The sequence below is a fragment of the Mastigoproctus giganteus genome, chromosome 4 (assembly GCF_048544385.1).
Source record: "Mastigoproctus giganteus isolate SK-2022 chromosome 4, ASM4854438v1, whole genome shotgun sequence".
Lineage (NCBI taxonomy): Eukaryota > Metazoa > Arthropoda > Arachnida > Uropygi > Thelyphonidae > Mastigoproctus > Mastigoproctus giganteus.
Window position 1 is genome coordinate 203,348,408 of NC_143578.1, and position 21,863 is coordinate 203,370,270.

The window sequence follows — 21,863 nt, forward strand, 5'->3', positions numbered from 1 at the left end:
AAACCAATCCAGCCAACCATTGTTACATACAGAATCATAGTATATAGATGGTCCATTTAGCAAATGGATCATCTATTGAAAATCCAGCTTCTTTGTGTAGTGAACCATTGAAGCAATGCTTCATTGACATTTGACTTTGCACTTCCTAATTTTTTTTTTTTTTTTTTTCAGGTATGATCTTATCCAGTGCCAATATGTAAACATGTTTATTCTTCCACAATGTTGATATTGTTGAAGAGGACAAAGAAAACTATTTATACACTTCAACATTTTTTTTTTTTTTTTTTTTTTTGCACCACATTCTAACTCATGAGCATGGTTCCCTCTAAGCTGCGCACGTGCACGGCCGCGCACTGGTTTCTATGAAATTGCACAGGTGCTTTTATTTCCCATGCACACAGCCCACATAGATGGTGACAGGAGTATTAGTGGAAGAATGGATATAGGAAGGGGGGATAACTCGTGCCATAAGATTTGCTATTGTATGATATGTTCCCCACATCTTTTATTTACAAATACATAGTACAATGCAAATACATAGTGCACAGTGAAAGGTTATGTGTTGATTTTTATTTATATGAAAAAAATTATTACATTACGAATATATAAAGGACTGTAGCGGTTTTAGTTTATATTGTATGTTTTTAAGGCGAGTTTATTGTTTTAAAAATAATAAAATACCATATAATAGGGAAGGTCAGCATTTTTAAATTCCGTCCACTCAAATTAATTATTACTAATTAATACATAAAAATATGTGGGCAGAATGTCAGCGGATCTACTGATCCAGATTTTTTTTTTTTGTATATAACCAATAATGTTTAGTATTACTTAATATTTTATTAAAGAAGGTAAAATGTGAAAAATTTTTTTTTTTTTTTTTAATTTTTATCAACTATTTTAATAATGCATTAAAAATTTGTGATTTTTCCTAATATTTTATAACTTCATTTACAAAATACAGAGAATTAATAAAATTCTTTAATTTTAAAATTTTTCAGAAAAAAAAAGTCCAGAAGAAAAACTGAAGACGTAAATAAAAAAAAAAAAAACTTACAAAACATTTATAAAGGATTGGCTTTTAAAGCAAATTGATGCTGAAATTCCATCATCAAACAAAAAGCAAAGCCTAAAACTGGGAGATATTTTTCAATACAATGAAGAAAATGGTGTCGTCTTGTGTACTTTTTGTGCAGAAGCAAAAGTTGCAGGAGAATTTAGTATGGGAAGAATGGAAACTAGATTATTTAAAATGGCATCTAAGTCAGAAGATACATATAGACGCAGTTACCGAGTTACGTAATCTGAAAAGAGGTGGAATTTTAAGTATTTTGACAGAAACTGTAGAAGTATGTAACATAAAAAAGGAAAGAAGTGAACGATCAAAATCAAATTTTGATAGGGTTAAGGTTTTAATTAATGATGTGATATTAGCCATAAAAATTAATTAATGCATCGGTGAACTCTGTACAAGACATTCATGAACACATGGAAAAATTTATAGATATACCTAAAAATTGGAGAAGCAAAAATTATTCATTTGAATTTGTTGAATGTATAATTTCTGTTCTCATAAAAAATATCCTGAACGAAATAAGAGCATCTACTTTCCACACGTTAATTGTAGATGAAAGTACTGATATTTCAGTACAAAAAGTACAGGAACTCCGACTTACGCAATACTCGACTTATGGAAATTCGACTTTATGTAACTTTTTGCTGGCTGGTGCAAACTTAAAAAAAATCGTGGAAATGTATTTTGCATCCCTTAGGAATAAATGGAGATATCGTGAAAATATCGTAATGTGAACCCAATAACACATTGTGTTTTTTTTTTTTTTTTTGTAATTCATTCAGAGACATTGGAAGTTGAAAATTTCACTATATTACTAAACTATTTATCTCTTTATAAGGTCATATTTATAATGGAAATTGCAATATCCTTTTATCATTATCACATGTTCCCATTATAAGAATCAATTTTGAACACTTTTGTGATATTTTTCTAAAGCATGTTTCTGGAGATCATGACAAAAAACAAAAACAATTTGCACTTTCCGGTTTGTTGGGCTCTTCTGTTAGTGCATCTAATTATAAATGGGTAGTAAACTCGATCTTATTGCATTTGTGATAATACCAATAACTGGAATTGTGTGGGATTTTACGCTATTATTGTGAAATCAGTTCCCCTTCACTGAAATCTTCAATCATATAAAAATAAAATTTCAGAAACTTCTCTTCATTCCTATTTACATATTACAATGATGAAGGGAAAGGGACCAACAAAAAGTGCAAGTGGTGTTAGTGCCAGGAAACGAAACAAAATTGATTTTGAAATGAAGATGATTAATTAAGAAGCAGGACAAAGTTTGTCATCTATTGCAAGAGAATTGGGTCTTGCTGCTTCAACCGTGAATACTATTTTAAAGGACAGTGTGCTATATGCGCTTAAGATCAACAGTGATCACAAAACAGCATTCAGGTGCTACATCGAAGTTGTAACAGCTGTTAATAATATGAATGGAAAATCAGATTCAGAAACGAGTGCCCCTGAGTCTAATGACCATTCAAGCAAAAGCAACGAGTATTGATAAAGATATTAAGGATAAGTACAGCGAACCCCAACCCAAGTTCGTGGCAAGAAACGGGTGGTTTAATAGGTTCAAGCATCTCACTGGTTTTCACAACGTTAAAGTACGCAGTGAAGTTGCCAGTGCCGATTCTGTTAGATTCTATGGAGAGAAAAGATGTGAAGACAAGTCAAGTAGAACAGACCAAGTGGTAAGTGTAATCATGACCATTCACCAAGTCCATCTATAAGCAAATTAGCTCCAGATAAGGACCAAAAGAAACTGACATTATCAAAATGAATATTTGAAATGTGGCTTCTATTATTGTGGTGATGAGCAGAATCAAATCCCTCTGTGTTTAATATGTGAACAGAAACTCGGCAATAACTGTATGAAATCCTCTCGTTGATGAGACATTTTGAAAGAAATCATTGAGACTTGAATGGCAAGTCCATTGCTTGTTTTGAAGAGGAAAAGAGGTATTACATAAAAATGACATCATTGGTTAAATCTATATTTGTGAGATGTAAAAGAGAATTATTAGAAGTTTCACTGAAAGTGGGCTATTGCATTACTTGTCAAGGAGAGGCCCACATTATTGGTGAAAATTTGATAATGCCATGCACTACTGACCTGTGAAAGACAATATTTGGACCCATCGAATCAGCAAAAATAAAAGGTGCCATTCTGTAATGACACGATAAAATGAATTTTACTTTGCTCAGCCGATCTTCTGAATGAACTCATTTGTAGACTTAAGTTGTCGCCTTATTTTACCTTGCGAATACTAACAGCATAAGTAGTAGTCTATTTATGCTTTTAGTATTTGTTAAATACCTGTATAATGGTGAGCTGTGCAAAAACATTATCTATGATGAGTTGAAAACCACTACATAAGCACTGCGAAAGCAAAAATAAGAGTAGGAGTGTGTTATAGGCCTAATGACTTGAATGAGTACAATGAACCATTGTACAGAGAAATAGAGTGGGCTAGTAAATCGGAATGTCTTATAATGGGGGATTTTAACTTCCCAGATATTGACTGGAACTTGTGGGTTGGGCACTCACACACTAGTCAGACTTTTATGGATTTATTGGATGATTGTTTTCTGCAGCAGCATGTTCGAGAGGCAACCAGAGAAAGTAATACTCTTGATCTGGTTATCAGCAGTGATCATTCATGTATTATGAATTTGCAGATAAAAGAACCACTAGGTGGCAGTGATCACAGTGTACTGACGTGGGATTTACTTAAAGATTTAGTTACCATCAGGGGTAAAGGAAAGGGTTTTTGCTTCCGTAAAGGCGAGTACAGTGGTCTCCGACAGTTTTTAAATTCTGTACAGTGGGATCAACTGATGATATTATCAACAGTAAATTCTAAGTGGGAAGCATTCAAGGAATTAATCGTGGAAGCTACTAAAAGTTTCATACCTATAAAGAAATTTTGTTCAAGGTTTAGGCCTAAATCGTTGTCAAATGAACTAATGAGACTCGTAACAGAGAAGAAAAATGCATGGGATGCATATAAATTATCAAGCGACTCAGAAGCCTATGGCAGATATAAGTTAATCTGTAATCAGGTGACAAAGGAGGTTCGGCAGGCGAAGGCAGATTAGCATTAGTAGAGGCATATGATGCAAGAAAGCAAGCTTATTCAGCATCAGCCAAAAAAAAAAACACACAACCACTACTCCCATTTCACCCCTCCATTCGTTCGAAATACCTGTCCAGCTGAGCCTTAAATTTGTTTAGGCTATCATCTTCCAACAATAAGTGATGGAAGTCTATTCCACAAACCAACTGCCCACTGGCTAAAGGCAAATTTCCGCACATCTATCCTACATCCGTCCTTCCTCAATTTGAATTTATGCCCTCGCCGATGCCTAGTCTCCAGACTCTGTAATTTGCAAAACTAAAGCCTTTCTTCGTAAGTGCAACCCTTTGTTCCATTCACTAATCTTGTTGCCCTTCTCTGTACTCGTTCCAGCAGCTCTACATCCTTCTTGAAATGAGGCCTCCAGACCTGTATACAGTACTCAAGGTGTGGCCTGACCAATGCCTTATACAAGGGAATAATCCCATCCCTATCCCTGCTAGAAAAATTATTGTATATCATTGACAAGACACCATGAGCTACTCTTGCAGCTCGTCTGCACTGCTCAGAGAACTTCATATCTGCCTGCACAATTACCCTCAGGTCCTTTTCATTCTCTACCAATGTCAGCGTAGTACCACAGAGTTGATACGTTGATCTGGGGTTACTGTTTCCCATATGTAGTACTTTACATTTGTCAATGTTAAACTTCATTTGGCCACCTCTCAGCCCATCTGCTCAACCTTTCCAGATCCTGTTGCAGCAGCATAGCATCAGTAGGGTCCTTAACAAGCCTGCCAACCTTTGTATCGTCTGCAAACTTGGACATTAAGCTTGATATACCATCATCAATATCATTTATAAATACAGAAAACAACAATGGACACAACACTGAACCCTGAGGAACTCCACTAATAACATTAGTCCACATTGAGCAGTGTCCATTGATTACCACTCTCTGTCTTCTCCCCCTCAACCACCCCTTTATCCATAGCAGCAATTTGCCTCCAATGCCACACTGCCACACTTGTATGTTGTAAATTAAAATATTGTATATACTAAAGGAAAACTAGTTTTGCTGATAACTAGTAATAAATACCTTGTGCCTGATGGTTATAATTATTCATTTTCAGCTCAAATTGAAATAACTAAACTACCATGGGAATCTTTCACACCACGTGCCTTATTTTGTTATATAAGCCTAACAGTCGTTAACCTTCCTGTATCAAAACCAGATGGAATGTCATCAACACTGAAATTAAAGCCTTCATGCACTGTTATCTGTGTGAGAGTATAGGAGTGAAAAGAATAGCTGTGAAAAGGGAGTGAAATATCACTCCTGCAAGACTGTTATATTAACATTCAATACACCCTCCTCACTAGTGTCAAAGCTGAATGTTTAAAGTGCCATATAAAACCATACATCCCAAACCGTCTTTGGTGTTTTAGGATGTCAAAAATGCAGCCACCCCTAAACCAGCTCCCTAGGAATCTCCACGTGTGGATCTAAAGAACAACAGCCATGATTGTTCAATATCAGAACACAGATGTCCTAATTGTGAAGGTGGTCATCCTGCCTTCTCTAGAGAATGTGATCTTTGGAAGAAAGAGAAATCAATACAAAAATACAAAGAAAATAATCATACCTACAAGTTCAAATAGAACAATTTACACTCTAATAACCCACAAAAGTAAAACTATGGAACTCAAATGGATCTCACAGTTCTGCTGAGCAAATCCTTCTCACTTATGGCAAAATAACCACTTAATCTATTACAGGCACAAGAACAGGTAGTAAATATGCCTGTATTTATCCTACTGAAAAGCCCACCTCCAACTAAGTAAAAAAAATAAAGAAAAACAGTACAACTGAACTCACATGCTGAAATGGGTATAGATGAAAAACTCCAAGAGGAATCAGTTCTTGAACTTTTTTACAGACTAAAAAATATATATAGGAAGACCTGTCTTCCCAAAAAGAGAAAACAAAAGCAGATAAACTTAAAAACACAACCCTTTGAAAAATCGAAAGAACTAACAAAAACAAATAATGGACTCCTTCATACAATGGAACCGCAGAGGCTTTTGTACCATAGTAGTGGCATGTTACAAAGGAGGTTAGGCAGGCGAAGGCAGATTACGAGAGATCCTTGGCAAGGGATGCGAAGAAAAACAGCAAAGAGTTCTTTACTTATGTAAACTCTAGAAGGAAGGGGATGAATCAGATTGGTCCACTTGAGATCGATGGGTCAACTGTTGATGACCCTGCTCGGGTAGCTAACAAACTAAATGAATATTTTGCATCGACATTCACACATGAGGAGTTATTCAGCGAGGGGAATGCCAGAGGTGTATTCAACTCTAGCAGTAAGCTAGAGAATCTTGTAATAACTGAGAGCAAAGTGGAGGAGAAATTGTTGAAGATAAACACAAGAAAGGCACCTGGGGTGGATGGGATCTATCCAGTTATATTAAAGGAGGCAGCAAAGGAGGTAAGCAAACCCTTAGCCATAATTATGAGAGCTTCCTTGGACTCAGGGGAGGTACCCATTGACTGGAGATGTGCAAATGTGACCCCAATTCACAAAGGGGGATCAAAGGCTGACACAAGTAATTATAGACCTGTGAGTTTAACTTCTGTTCCCGGAAAATTAATGGAGGCACTGGTGAAAGAAGCACTGCAGGATCATCTAGACAAGACTTCAGTTATAGCTAGGACACAGCATGGTTTTGTTAAGGGGAAGTCTTGCCTGACCAATTTGATTGGATACTATGATGCAGTCACAAAAGAACTGGATGCAGGGAATAACTTTGATATTATATACTTGGATCTTAGAAAGGCTTTTGATACTGTTGCACATGGAAGACTGCTGCACAAATTGGAGCAGTGTGGCATTGGAGGCAAGTTGCTGCTATGGATAAAGGGGTGGTTGAGGGGGAGAAGACAGAGAGTGGTAATCAATGGACACTGCTCATCGTGGACTAATGTTATTAGTGGAGTCCCTCAGGGTTCAGTATTGGGGCCTTTATTGTTTTCTGTATTTATAAATGATATTGATGATGGTATATCAGGCTTAATGTCCAAGTTTGCAGACGATACGAAGGTTGGCAGGGTTGTCAAGGACACTACTGACACTATGCTGCTGCAACAGGATTTGGAAAGGCTGAGCAGATGGGCTTCGAGGTGGCAAATGAAGTTTAACATTGACAAATGTAAAGTACTACATATGGGAAACAGCAACCCCAGAGCAACGTATCAACTCTGTGGTACTACACTGACAGTGGTAGAGAATGAAAGGGACCTGGGGGTGGTGGTGCAGGCAGATATGAAGTTCTCTGAGCAGTGCAGACGAGCTGCAAGAGTAGCTCATGGTGTATTGTCAATGATATATAGGAATTTTTCTAGCAGGGATAAGGAGGTGATTATTCCCTTGTATAAGGCAATGGTCAGGCCACACCTAGAGTACTGTATACAGGCCTGGAGGCCTCATTTCAGGAAGGATGTAGAGCTGCTGGAAGGAGTACAGAGAAGGGCAACTAGATTGGTGAATGGGACGAAGGGGTTCTCTTACGAAGAAAGGCTTAAGTTTTGCAAATTACAGTGTCTGGAAACTAGGCACCAGCGGGGTGATCTGATAGAGGTGTACAAAGTCTTGAATGGTTTGAGCATGCTCAATGCTGATGGGATTCTTCCTCTAGCTCAGAAAAATCACCTGAGAGGGCATAAATTCAAATTGAGGAAAGACAGATGTAGGATAGATGTGCGGAAATTTGCCTTTAGCCAGCGGGTAGTTGGTGGGTGGAACAGACTTCCATCCCTTGTCGTGGAAGTTGATAGCCTAAATAAGTTTAAGGCTCAGCTGGACAGGTATTTCGAACGAACAGAGGGGTGAAGTGGAAGTGGTTATTTTTATTTATTTATGTTACTTTTTTTTTTTTTTTTTTTTTTTGGCTGATGCTGCATAAGCTTGCTTTCTTGCATCAAATGCCTCTACTAATGCTAATGTGATGCAAGAAAGCAAGTGCATGAGCTTATGCTGCATCAGCCAAAAAAAAAAAAAAAAAAAAAAAAAAAATCACACCATTCCCTCCAAATGCCTGTCCAGTTCCTCCTTAAATTTATTCAACATATCAACTTCCACAACGACAGATGGAAGTTTGTTCCAGCAAGTAACCACCCGCTGGCTAAAGGCAAATTTCTGCACATCTGTTCTACATCTGTCTTTACTTAATTTGAATATATGCCCCTTTAGGTTCTTAATCTGAACAAGTGGAAGGATCCCATTAAAATTCAGCGTGCTCAACCCATTCAAGGCCATATACAACTCAATCAGATCGCCGCACAGGTGCCTAGTCTCCAGCTACTGCAATTTGCAGAACTTAAGCCTCTCTTGGTAAGAGGATCCCTTCATTCCCCTCACCAATCTTGTTGCCCTTCTCTGTACATGCTCAAGCAAATCTACATATTTCCTAAAATGAGGCCTCCAGACCTGTATGCAGTACTCAAGGCATGACCTGACCATCGCGTTATACAGAGAGACAATCACCTCCTTTTCCCTACTAGCAAAATTCCTATATATCATTGACAAAACCCCATGACCTGCTCTGTCTGCCTGTCAGAAAACTTCATATCTGACTGCACAATTACTCTCAAATTTATTTACTATACTTCTAGCATTGGTATACATGCACCTTAAGTGCAGTACCACATAGTTGGTACTTTTCTTTCGGGTTACTTCTACCCATATGCCGTACTTTGCATTTGTCAAGGTTAAACTTCAGTTGCCACTTCTTAGCCCATCTGCCCAAATTATCTAGATCCTGTTGCAGTAGCACACTACCATTACTGTCATTAACAACCCTGCCAACCTTTGTATCATCTGCAAACTTCGACACTAAGCCTGATATACCTTCATCAATATCATTGATAAATATACAAAACAACAATGGACCTAACACCGAACCCTGTGGGACTCCACTAATAACATTAGTCCAAGAAGAGCAGCACCCATTGATTACCACCCTCTGTCTTCTCCCACTTAACCATCCTTTTATCCATTGTAGCAACTTACCCTTAATACCATTCTGCTCCAATTTTACAATAGTCTTCCATGTGCAACAGTGTCAAAAGCTTTCCTGAAATCCAAATATATGATATCAAAATTATTTTTTGCATCCAGTTCCTTTGTAACCACATCATAATAACCAATCAAATTTGTCAGACAAGACTTTCCCTTAACAAACGCATGCTGTGTCCGAATTATTGCTGCAGTCCTCTCTAGATGATCCTGCAATGCATCTTTAACCAGTGACTCCATTATTTTATCCGGAACAGAAGTTAAACTAACTGGTCTGTAATTACTCGTGTCACCCTTCGATCCCCCTTTGTGAATTGGGGATACATTTGCACATCACCAATCCTCCCCTGAGTCCAAGGATGCTCTCATAATTATGGCTAAGGGTTTGCTTAGTTGCTTTGCTGCCTCCTTTAATATAACTGGATAGATCCCATCCACCCCAGGTGCTTTCCTTATGTTTAACTTCAACAATTTCTCCTCCACTTTGCTCTCAGTTATTACAAAATCATTAAGTACCCTGCTACAATTTGATAACCTTTTGCTATTTTCAAACCTTAATAATTCCTCATGTGTGAATGTAGATGCAGAATACTCATTCAGTTTGTTTGCTGTCTGAGCAGGATCATCAACAGTCGAACCATCGTTGTCAAGTGGACTAATCAGATTCCTCCCCTTCCTTTTAGAGTTTATATAAGTAAAGAAATCCTTGCTGCTTTTCTTAGCATATTTTGCCAAGGATTTCTTGTAATCTGTCTTCGAACGTCTAACCTCCTTTGTGACCTGATTACAGACTAGCTTTTATCTACATAGGCTTCTGAGTCGCTTGATAATTTATATGCATCCCATGCATTTTTCTTCTCTGTCACAAGTCTCATTAGTTCATTTGATAACCATTTAGGCCTAAACCTTGAACAATATTTCTTAATAGGTATGAAATTTTTTGTAGCTTCCACGATTAATTCCTTAAATGCTTCCCACTTAGAATTGGTAACATCGTCAGTTGATCCCACTGTACAGAATTTAAAAAGTGTCTGAGACCACTGTACCCACCTTTAGGGAAGCAAAAACCCTTTCCTTTACCCCTGATGGTAATTAAATCTTTAAGTAAATCCCACATCAGTACAATGTGATCACTGCCACCTAGTGGTTCGTTTATCTGCAAATTCTTAATACACGAGTGATCACTGCTGATAACCAGATCAAGAGTATTACTATCTCTGGTTGCCTCTCGAACATGCTGCTGCAGAAAACAATCATCCAATAAAAGCACAAAAGTCTGACTAGTGTGTGAGTGACCAACTCACAAGTTCCAGTCAATATCTGGGAAGTTAAAATCCCCCATTATAAAACATTCTGATTTACTAGCCCACTCTATTTCTCTGTACAATTGTTCATTGTACTCATTTGAGTCATTAGACCTATAACACACTCCTACTCTTATTTTTGCTTTTGTAGTGCTTATGTCACACCAAACTGACTCAACAGTGCACTTCTTTTGATTTTGTTTTTCTTAATTAACAGCATAACAACTCCTCCCTTCCTATCCTGTCTATTCGTTCTGTACACATTCCTTATAGCTGTGTGACACCACATCTCTGCTATCCCAACAATATCTGCCTTTGATGTCTTGACCAACACTTAAAATTAATCAAATTTATTTACTATACTTCTAGCATTGGTATACATGCACCTATTCCTAGTTACCCTAACACATCCCATATACCCGCCTATTTCACGATGACTGCCATCCGTCCCTGAAACCCCCAACACCCCTCGATCCAGGTTGCTACTTATTCTAATAGAAGTATTGATGATACACATGATTTCCTCACAAAATATGCACCAATGTGTCTCTGTCTCTAAGAAACGTACCTTAAACCAAAAGGTGCAGTGCCTGTGTACAACTTTATTGTGCACAGGAAGGAAAGAAAGAAAGAATTGGTATAAGTATAGCACATGGTGGAGTAGCAATTTTAACCATTCTGCACATTCAAACTCAAAAGATTCAATTAATCATATTATTGGAAACAGTAACTGTCCAAATAGTGATAGATACAGTATACACATTGCAATCTGCTTTCTGTGTTTACCCCAATTATCCTTGGAGAAATATATGCAAAGGTCTCAGCAATCAAACCCCACACGGCCACATTTCAAAAGACAAGGAAGGGAATCAAGAAGCATAAATTAACCTTCTAAAAAAGCAATGAGCAATATAATCTAATATAATTCAATATCATACAATACATGAACTATACAAAGCTTTAGATGTGTTAGGCCAAAGTGCAGCAGGTCCAGATAACATATATTACATGATGATGATAAAACAGTTAATTAAAAGTCCTTATATGCTTTGTTACTACTATACAATAAGATTTATATGGAAAATGCATTCCCAGATCACTGCCATCATGCAATAATACTTTCATTCCCTAAACTTGGCAAAGATCAGAGTAACTCAAACCATTTCTGACCTATAACACTAACTCACAGCCTTTGTAAAGTAAAGCCTCTGGAAAGAATGGTTAACAAGACTCACTTAGTAATACACTGTGTGGAAAATATTATATTTTCCACACAGTGCAATGTGCAATAAGAAAACAATAGATAATCACTACACGTGCTAGTAAAAATGGAAAAGAACATAAATTCTTTCCTAAAATTGGAAACAAGTTAGTCTGCTTTAACATTGAAAAGGCATGCAGTACAACCTGGTGCTATGGAATTCTCAGAGATGTACACAATTATGGTTTGCATGGAAGTTCTTTTGTGAAAGTTTTCAAACTCCTACCAAGGAGTCCCTCAGGGATTGGTATTCAGTGCCACCCTGTTCACAATTAAAAATATGCACACACACTTTTTACTAGCAGATGAACTTTCCATGACTGTAGATTCATTTTTGTATGTAGGTGACTTGAGCATTTCCTGTAACTCTCAAAGTATGCAAACAGTTGAAAGACAGCTACAAGAAGCCATCAACAAAATAAATACTTCGGGCAGACATCAACAGATTTAGACATTCCGCACAGAAAGCAAGTTAAATTTTTAAAAAAATTTAATCTTCATTCTCATCCAGAATTGAAACTAAATGAACAAGTAATACTTGTTCATTTAGTTTCAATACTTGTATAGTTGAAAATACATTTCCTTGGCATTATATTTGACAAAAAATAATTAACATTCTTAGTTCTTAGAACATATCAAACAGTTAATAGTTAATTGCTTGAAAAAATTAAACATCCTGTGAGTTTTTTCAGAAACAAACAGAGAGAGAGATTGAAGAAAAATGAAGTCTAGAGGTATACAAATCTGAAAAAATGGCTGGTTACCACACCTTACCATCAGAATTGGAGTTTGTAGCTCTGAGCATCCACAAGGAAGCTTTAATTGTTTTGATGGTACAGAGAGCTGTATGCCATAAATTTCAGGGAAGAATTGTAGCTCACAAGCTTTTGTTAACAAAAACAAATGCACACTGTTTAAATGTTTGTAGGGCAAGGCACACTGAACTTGCACTGTGGAACGGTGGAAGTAGCCATTGCTCCTTCCAAAATAAGATAAATTTTAAATTATGTGAACTTGTAAATTTTCATTATAATTTTTGCAGTTTTAACAGAAACTGAATAAATGGTGAGGATCATGCCCACAAAGTTTTGTAAACATTTCTTAGGATATAAATACAGATTTATTCTAATGCAGAAAGAAGTGCAATTTTTTTCTTAAATTTAAGATTTTAGATTATGCCTGCACCATGCCACTAAAGTGTCATGTTGGGCAGAGTATTTTGCTATAAAATGATTTAAATTATGTGACTGGTCTAAAAATTTGGAAGTGTAAACTGCTAGGTTATGCATTTGGGTCATAGAAATCCCAGTTTAAATTATCAACTGAAGGTTATATGAGGTGTATTTGAAAAGTTCCTGGTTTGAGGAGTCTGGTAAGATTTTACTTACCAGACTCCTCATGCTGCAATGTGTTGATTCTGGCTGCACAGAATGGTTTTTCTTTTGGGCCTTCAGGATGCATCCACTGCAGCAATGATGTCACTGTCAGTAAGGAAAATGGATGCCTGTCAGGTATTTTTTGAAATTAGGAAAGAGGTGAAAGTGTGATGGTACTAGATTTTGTTAATATGGGGGCTGGTCCAAGATTTCAAAGCTGCACTCATGCAGTGCAGCCATGGCAATGACATGTTTGTGAGTAAATCCCATTATCCTAGTGGAATAAGACCCTTTGTTGATTTTTCCCTTCAGTGTTTCTTTAATATTTCATGCAAATGCCTCATAGGGTCTGTGTAATATGCCACTGTGACTTTTTGAAGGTAATCCACTAGCAATGCTCCATCAGCATCACAAAAAATTAATGCATCACCTTGCTAGTAGAAGGAATTAAATTGGCTTTCTTTGGGGAGGGGGGAAAGCTTGGTTTCCACAGTTTGGACTGCTCCTTTGTCTCTGGCTGAAAATGCTGGTCCCATGTCTCATATGTGGTCACAAACCTTGCAAGGAAATTTCCTGGATATACTTAAACGATGCAAATATTCACTTGATTTGACAACTCGGCTAAGGTAAAGAAAGCCAACATGAGAAGCATGGGAAACTTCTGAAACTTTACCGGGGAAACTCGTAACCTGCTACTGCAGTTTCTCCCTGCATTCTCAGTAAACAGGTGGTGCATGTTATCGGTAGTGGCAGTAGAATTCGATAACGATGTACTGATTAGTTTTTCCTCATTATTAAAAGCAAATTATTGGAGTTCATGAATGGGCTGAAGTTTACTTACGGGTACACCCTCCAGACTGCCTCAGTCTTAGGGTGTTTATTCCCCTTTCCAGCTGTTTTAACCCAATAGGAAAATGACAAAATTACTTCTATTGCCACTACTGATAACATGCATTGTCTGTAGAAGTAGTTTTCCTATTTTAAAACAGCGAGAAGGGGGGATAAACACCCTAAGGCTGAGGCAGTCTGGAAGGTGTACCTGTAAGTAAATTTCAGCTGCGAAGATATTACGCTCTTGAACTCCAGTAATCTGCTTTTAATAATGAGAAAAAACTAATCAATATATCATTATCAACTTCTACTGATGTCACTACTGATAACAAGCACCATCTGTTTACCGGGAATGAAGGGGAAACTGCAGTAGCAGGAAACGAGTTTTCCTGGTAACTTTTCCAGAAGTTTCCCATGGTTCTTGTGTTGGCTTTCTTTACCTTCGCTGACAACTCTTGTGCTCTGATCTGCTGTCAACTTTGGGACCAGTTATGTTGATACTTTCATAGCAAGAACATCTGTTATTATGTAATGCACATTCAGATGAGATGCCCAAGACACTGCCAATGTACCAAACCATCACTTGTCAACTTCTGGAGTGATGGACAATGTAAGGTTTGGTATGGGTTTTATTGGCGCATCAGCGTTCAATGTAAGGATTCCACAATATGGGTCATCTTCCAGGCTATGGAGACCGCACCTAAAGAAAGATATCGAGCTTCTTGAAAGGATGCAAAGACGGGTAACTCGCCTGGTGAGATCGGCAAAAGGGTGTCCTTATGAAGAAAGACTTCGAATATGTGGGTTGTAGAGTTTGGAAACTAGACACCTTAGAGGAGATTTGATTGAGGTGTTTAAGGCTTTGATAGGCATCAGTAAAATGAATGAGGACGAAATTTTCAAGATTATAAATGATGCTAGAACTAGGGGACATAAATTCAAGTTACGGGGGGAAATGTTTAGATTGGACTGTAGGAAGTTTTATTTTAGCCAGGGAGTTATAAATTACTGGAATAAGTTGCCTTCATGGGTGGTAGAGGCCGACAGTTTGGTGAAATTCAAAAGTCATCTGGATAGTACCTTCGGGTAAGGGAAGCGCATAGGATGATAGGTTTAATTTCCTTTTTTTTTTTTAGTAATTATTATTATCTATTTATTTTATTTATTTTTTTTTTTGTTTTTATCATTGTTTTGTTCAGATTTTTTTTTTTTTTTTGGCTGGTGCAGCATAAGCTATAGGCTTTCTTGCACCATGCAGCCATTACTAATACTATCCCGTGCCCATTTAAATTCTGCTGCCCACTTCTTAACTATGGATAGGAAGGGATATTCTCCCCCATTGTTTAATCATATCCTCATGAATTTCCTTTGCTAGTCCTTTTTCCCCAAATATCGGATGACTGTAACAGTGACTGATTTTGTCCATCAGTCATACAACTCCAGGGGCTCACTGGTTAGTGTGGGCTTGGCAAACCCAGGGTCCTGAGCTGGATATCATCATTCTTCTCTTTCTTGGTGATTCCTTTCTACTTCTGACTCTCTCTCTCTCTCTCTCTCTCTCTCTCTCTCTCTCTCTCTCTCTCTCTCTCTCTCTCTCTCTCAGGGTAAGTCTGGGAATTTTTTTTTTGGATGGTGCAGCATAAGCCTTAGGCTTCCTTGCACCATATGGCTAATAATAACTTTGACTTCAGGACCAGTAATTAAAAAAAGATGTTATTGAAATAGCATGAAATTGAGAGTTACTATTTGAATTGTTATACATTAAATATAGAAAATTTTCAGACTGTACCACTTTCATACTTTCCTTTCATACTGAGGCCACGAATGTTTCAAACCTGCCTTGTAGTGTATTGAGGATGCTAGGAAATCCTTTCTGGAGCCATCTATCTATCCTAAACAATTGAGAATACTCACCTATGCCTGAAAAATTACTTTTTACTTTTAAATGATAAAAGGTTTCATTTAAAATGCCTTAACATAATGTTTTTTATATGATGTTAAAATGCGTTAATGAAAAACACACAAGGTAAACATTATGATTTATTTTTGGCTACATGCATTTATAATCTCAAAATTCATTGGCAGTGCAGATGAAATTAAATAGGAGTTCTCTGGGTAAATTCCGAGAGCACATTTTGCAAAATCACACACACTAAAACATTCTCTGTGGCAAAAAAAATAATAATAAAAAATTAAATTAAATAAATAAACTGCTATCATTGTCATCACTGCATATTTAGTAGCATGTTGAAACTCACATTGGTTTGAGTAGTTTAGGCTTTCAAAATAGATGGACAAAATTAGCTACCTGTAAACAGTTTGGATGTTGCAATACATTTTCATAGGAAATGTGTTATAGAAAATGGTATTATGAATCGCAAACTTTTGTGCAAAATTATGCAGATATGCATGAAAAATGTCTTTCGTTATTTTACTTTTACATCACTTAAATAAAAACAGTAGAATAATTTTAAAATACTATTAATTATAGCTGCACTTAAAAAAGAAATGCATTTTTTTTTTCTTCTTGTGAGAGAGAGAGTGTGCTCACTTTAAACTACACTGTGTAAGCTAACCATTCAAAACTACCACCAAAATTTGCCACACAGATTTGGCGGCAATTGTGCAGTGAGATATGAAGTTTCTGAGCAGTGCAGATAGGTTGCCAGGACAGCACATGGGGTTTTGTCAATTATGTACAGGAATTTTGCTAGCAAGGATAAGGAGGTGATTATTCCATTGTACAAGGCAATAGCCAGGATTTTAAAATTTTAAAAAGGGAGTGGTTTTGACCCATAAAAGTGGGGGTATATCCATTAAAAAAATTCTATGTGAGCAAAAATGATGAACATGAAACTAGTAAATGATCTAATTATCTGCAATGAAAATGAAATACTTAAAAAAAAAGCCATTTATATTCATTAAAAGTTAATTATATGTTTATTAAAACTTATTATTATTAGCCATATGGTGCAAGGAAGCCTGAGGCTTATGCTGCGCCAGCCAAAAAAAAAAAAAAAATTCTGAGAGAGAGAGGAGGAGAAGAATGATGATATCCAGACAGCTTGTAACCCTGGGTGTGCCAAGCCCATACTCAACAGATTGGGGGTTAATTTTGTTATTTAATAAATAACAAAACTTTTAGTAAACATAATTAACTTTCAGTAAAAATATTAATTAATTAAAACATGTGTAATGATAATCAATAAAAATATCCTCAGTAAGTCGCAATGAATTTCATTTTTATGAATTTATGAAACTGATTACACTGTCCTCTGCAAAGCAGAGGACAGTGTAATCTTCTGATGGAATGGTGTCTGTTTTAGAGAGGTTCATTATATTTGTAATTTTATTATCTGAATTACCTAATTATCTTACCTGACTACGCAGATAAAAAATAAAATTAGGCCTGTGTGTGTGTAAGTTGCTTGGTACTGCCTGCAGAAAACAATTTGTTTTTTTTAGATAAAATTTTTTTGTTGATTGTGAAAGCACAGTGTATACTTTGCTCTTAAATATTTTTTAATTAGTGGAATTTGCTAGTCCTTGAGGGGTTTTGTGCAATCACCAGGTTGTTTACTTTTTTTTTTTTATGAAAATCCCAAGCACGAGAGGTATTAGAACCTATAGTACTAAGTACCGTGGATTGATTAATAACTGCTTTACAATTGTTGCGAGCTTTGGTGTAGGCAGAAAATGAAACTGGAGATTTGGATACAAGCCCATTACGATATGCAACGTTCTTCTCATGATCAGCCTTAGCACATTTATTGGAAAACCAAGGTTTAGATAAAGGAAGAGATTTTAAAGTGGAGTGTGGAATAAAGTATTCCATTCTTACAAGAATAATTTCACTGACACAGTCAGAGCCAACATTGACATCAGAAGTTTTGAAACAGTAATCCGACCAAGGAAAAGAAATCTTGCAGGTCATCCCATTTTGCATTCTTGTAATGCCAAACAATGAGGTTGGGAATAGCCATGAGATAAAGGCTCCATTGGAGAAGAGACAATCACCAAGTTGTGATCTGAAGTGCCTAAAGGACCACTCACTTTAACCGTGTACTTAGGATTGTTTGTGAGAAAAAGATCAAGCGTGTTGGCTGTATGGTTAGGATTGTCTGGTATTCTTGTAGGTAAATGAACAATCTGTGCAAAGTAATTGCAAAAGCCTCAGCATCTCGAACAGCTGGGTCGGTGTGACCAGAAAACGGAAGCCAGCTGGAGTTGTGAACATTAAAATCACAAAGGAAAATTACCTCACTGTTAGGAAAGTTGGATTGGAGAAAGTCAAGTCGGAAAGAGAGGAAGTCAAAGAGTTTAAAGTGATTAGTGGAGTTGGGAGAACGGTAGAGACAACAGATGAATTTTGAAAGAAATGAGGAAGAGATTTTAAGCCAGAGAAGGTCGAAAAGAGGAGATTCCAAATTACCAAATCTCTGACAGGGAATACTGGAATGAATATATGCACAAATACCATCTTTGAGGCGAAAGGAATCGTGCAGCTGAATAGTTTGGGCAACTGAGATGAGCAGTAGTTGAATCAACCGATAACTGAGGTTATGTCAGAAAAAGTAAATGGGGTTTGGCAGACTGCAAGTGGAAATGGATGTCATTGAGATTAGAACCGAGACCATGTATATTTGTGAAATGAACTAGGAAGTGTTTGGGAGGTTTTGGAAATTTTTGGAAATGGCGTATACATGGTAAGAATATATATCCAGATTCTTGACATAACGTGGCCTCGACAATGCCCCCTGCATACACACTACTCGAACTCCCTCTAATTTATAATCATGCTAGAGGTAGCATGATTATAAATTAGCTGATCCGGAAGTCTCCTAATGAGTTACCATTAGGTTTGGTCTAGTGTTCTAACTAGCAGCCAGCCTGCGAACACAGTTTTAGAGCTGTACCCTCTAAATGTAAGGAAGATTGGATCTCGCCATGATGTTCATCCTAACCTGAAAAGTCATCAGTCATACTGCATTATGGAAGAGATGAGGAAGTATTGAACGGAACTTAGCTCTGGAGACTAAACACGGGTTCCACCACTTCAAGCCTCCAATAAACAAAGTGGTGGGATTGCACTGGTTGACGAGTCATCTATTACCTAGTATTGACTGGTAACACAGAGGGGTGGCATTCCTTCATGTGGTGTGGGCGCAACACCTCGACCCCTGCTTACATTGGTTCATACCTGGGTAGTCACCCACAGTGCTTGCGCACATAGTTTATACCCAGGATTACTAACAGTCCCACCATCATGAAGGTGCAAGCAGAGGATTTGGCTGTCACAGACTGTCTGGACTTCGCCGAAATTGGGTCCACTTGACTTGAAAGTCACCCGAATATCAGTTCCATCAGTGTTTTAGACTCCCAGGTAACAAGTACAGCTTGTCTGGCGTATCTGAGAGAATGTCTGTGACATTCTCAAGGACCACTACTAGATTACTACTAGATTTGATAAATATTTGGAGGAAGCAGATAATACATTTTTTTCTCTACTGGAACTTAAATTTTTATAATGCAGTGTAATTTTAAAAAATTAAATATTTTAAAAATATAGTTTTTTTTTTATAAAAATATTTTTCATTATGTATGTTTATAACATGTTTCATTATATATTAACGGTATGTAATAAGGTATAAAACTAGTGGTCTTCTTGAAGTGCAGTGACAAATTATTTTTTTTTTAGGGAAAGACATTTTGGTGGAATTGCCCCTGGGTTTCGAGTAGTCCACAAGAATGGAATTACTATGGATAATAGGCTAGAAAACTTGTGTCTTCTTCCATTTGGTTATTCTGAACCATTCTTCTTAGAACCACAAATGAAACAAAGGGAGCAATCTTTGTATTGGGCTGCTATTCAGCAGTTACCTCCTGATCACTTAGTTGAAGAGGTAAGTAGATAAAATGCAATTTGTATAGCATGCAGTTTGCATAGCATTATAAAAAAAAACTTATAATTAAATATAACAGTATGGTTTCACTATTTGTCACTCATTTGGAGAGGTTCCAGATTAGTCTTATTGTAGACTCAAGCAATTTGTAAAGGTTCCTTCAATCGGGATTGTAGTTATCCAACCTCATCTGAATGGAGTAGAGGCCTCTCGTGGATTAAGCTATGTTGGATTTTCAGTTCCCACAATATGCAAATTTGCTTGTGAACACAATGAATGCATGTACACTGTCCCTATGCCTTTGGCAGAGTGCTTGATTAGGGGATTCACTGTTAGGGGACTGTAAGGTCAATGTATTACTTGGTGGTAGATGACTCTCATCAACTGGTGGAATACCACCACTTTGCTTATTGGAGGCTTGAAGTGGTGAAACCAATGTTTTTAGTCTCCAGAGCAACCCATGCATGGTACTAAGTACTATAGGTTTTGATACCTTTTGTGTTTGGGGTTTTCATAAAAAAAATAATAAAATCCCGTAACGTATAAATTGCTGTACATGTCCCATGCTTAATTGAGTGTCATTGTTTTGTCAATTTTATACAGTGATGAGAAATCCTGCCCTATTTTTTAAAGTTTAGTAGTAGTAGATAAAGTTGTGGTAACTGTTTAATTCCTACCTTAATAAATGTTGTTACATGATTGGACTTTGAAGCAATTCCTCTGGATTGGCAAAGTGCTGATCCAGAACCAATATATAAATGGTTCAAAGAGTGAAGTGGGTAACAACAGATCCAGTCAGTCTGACTTCAATCGTAGGGAAAATTATGGAGTCAATAAAATTATGGAAAATTAGGGACTGCAATACTAGGAAAAGATAGAAATAGAATTATGAAGGGTATACAATGATTTCATAAGGGAAAATTATGCTTAGCTAACCTGGTTAGCAATTTTGATTACTCATGAGCAGGATGTCGGATATAATTTCAACATTTATTTTAGATTTTAGCAAACCTTTTGAATCGATTCGTAATGAGAGGCTACTGTATAAGCTGTAACGTGTTAGGATCATAGGTGAGCTGCAATATCATGTGTAACTGCTGGGTCATGATACTTTTCACATTGATCCTTCTCCCCAGTGATTGGTTCTGGATCATTGTTGTTTTTGAATTTTCCAAAGGCTGGCAAAACGCGTTGGCCTTAAATCATCAAGAGTTATTATTGCCTCTAGGTGACACTTGTTACTGTGTGGCAGATTGTAATAGAAGTAGTAGTGGCAAGTGATGAAAGAAAGCAAGCTTATATAGCATCAGCCAAAGAACCCAACAACAAAGAACTGTATACTCCACCCATCCATACCCTCCAAGAATTTGTCTAGTTCTTCTTTGAATTTATTCAAACCATTCGCTTCCACAACAACAACAGATGGAAGTCTGTTCAAACTATCAACCATCTGCTGGCAGAATGAAAACCTCTGCACATTTATCCTGCAACTTATCTTTTCTTAGCTTGAATTTATACTTCCTCATATGTGTAGTCTCAACAAGAGGAAGAATGCTATCAGCATTGAGCTTGCTCAATCCATTCAAAACCTTAAACATTGGTCAGATCATTTTGTAGGTGTCTTTCTTGGAAAGAACACTCTTTTGTTCCCTTTATCAATCTGGTTGCTCTTCTCTGCACATGTTCCAGCAGATCTATGTCCTTCCTAAATTGAGACCTCCAGACCTGTATACAGTACTGAAGAAGTGGCCTAACCATGGTCTTATACAAAGGGATAACACCGTATTGCTGCTAGCAAAGGTTCTGTATATCATTGGCAAAACTCAGTGAGCTGTCATGACAGCTTGTCTGCACTGCTAAGAGAAGTTCATGTCTGACTGTGCAATTAAACCAGGTCTTTTTCATTCTCCACTACCCTGAGTGTTGTACCACACAGTTGTAAG

The 21,863-nt window shown here is 37.0% G+C and overlaps 1 protein-coding gene across 1 annotated transcript in view; it reads left to right on the top strand.

The window, feature by feature from the left end:
- Window positions 1-21,863, top strand: part of LOC150087335 (zinc finger MYND domain-containing protein 19-like) — a 161,440-nt gene that overhangs the window by 121,726 nt on the left and 17,851 nt on the right. Inside the window, exon 4 of the mRNA XM_090371997.1 lies at window positions 19,716-19,920. Coding sequence (XP_090228123.1) covers window positions 19,716-19,920 — 205 coding nt within the window. The remainder of the gene's footprint in view (window positions 1-19,715; window positions 19,921-21,863) is intronic.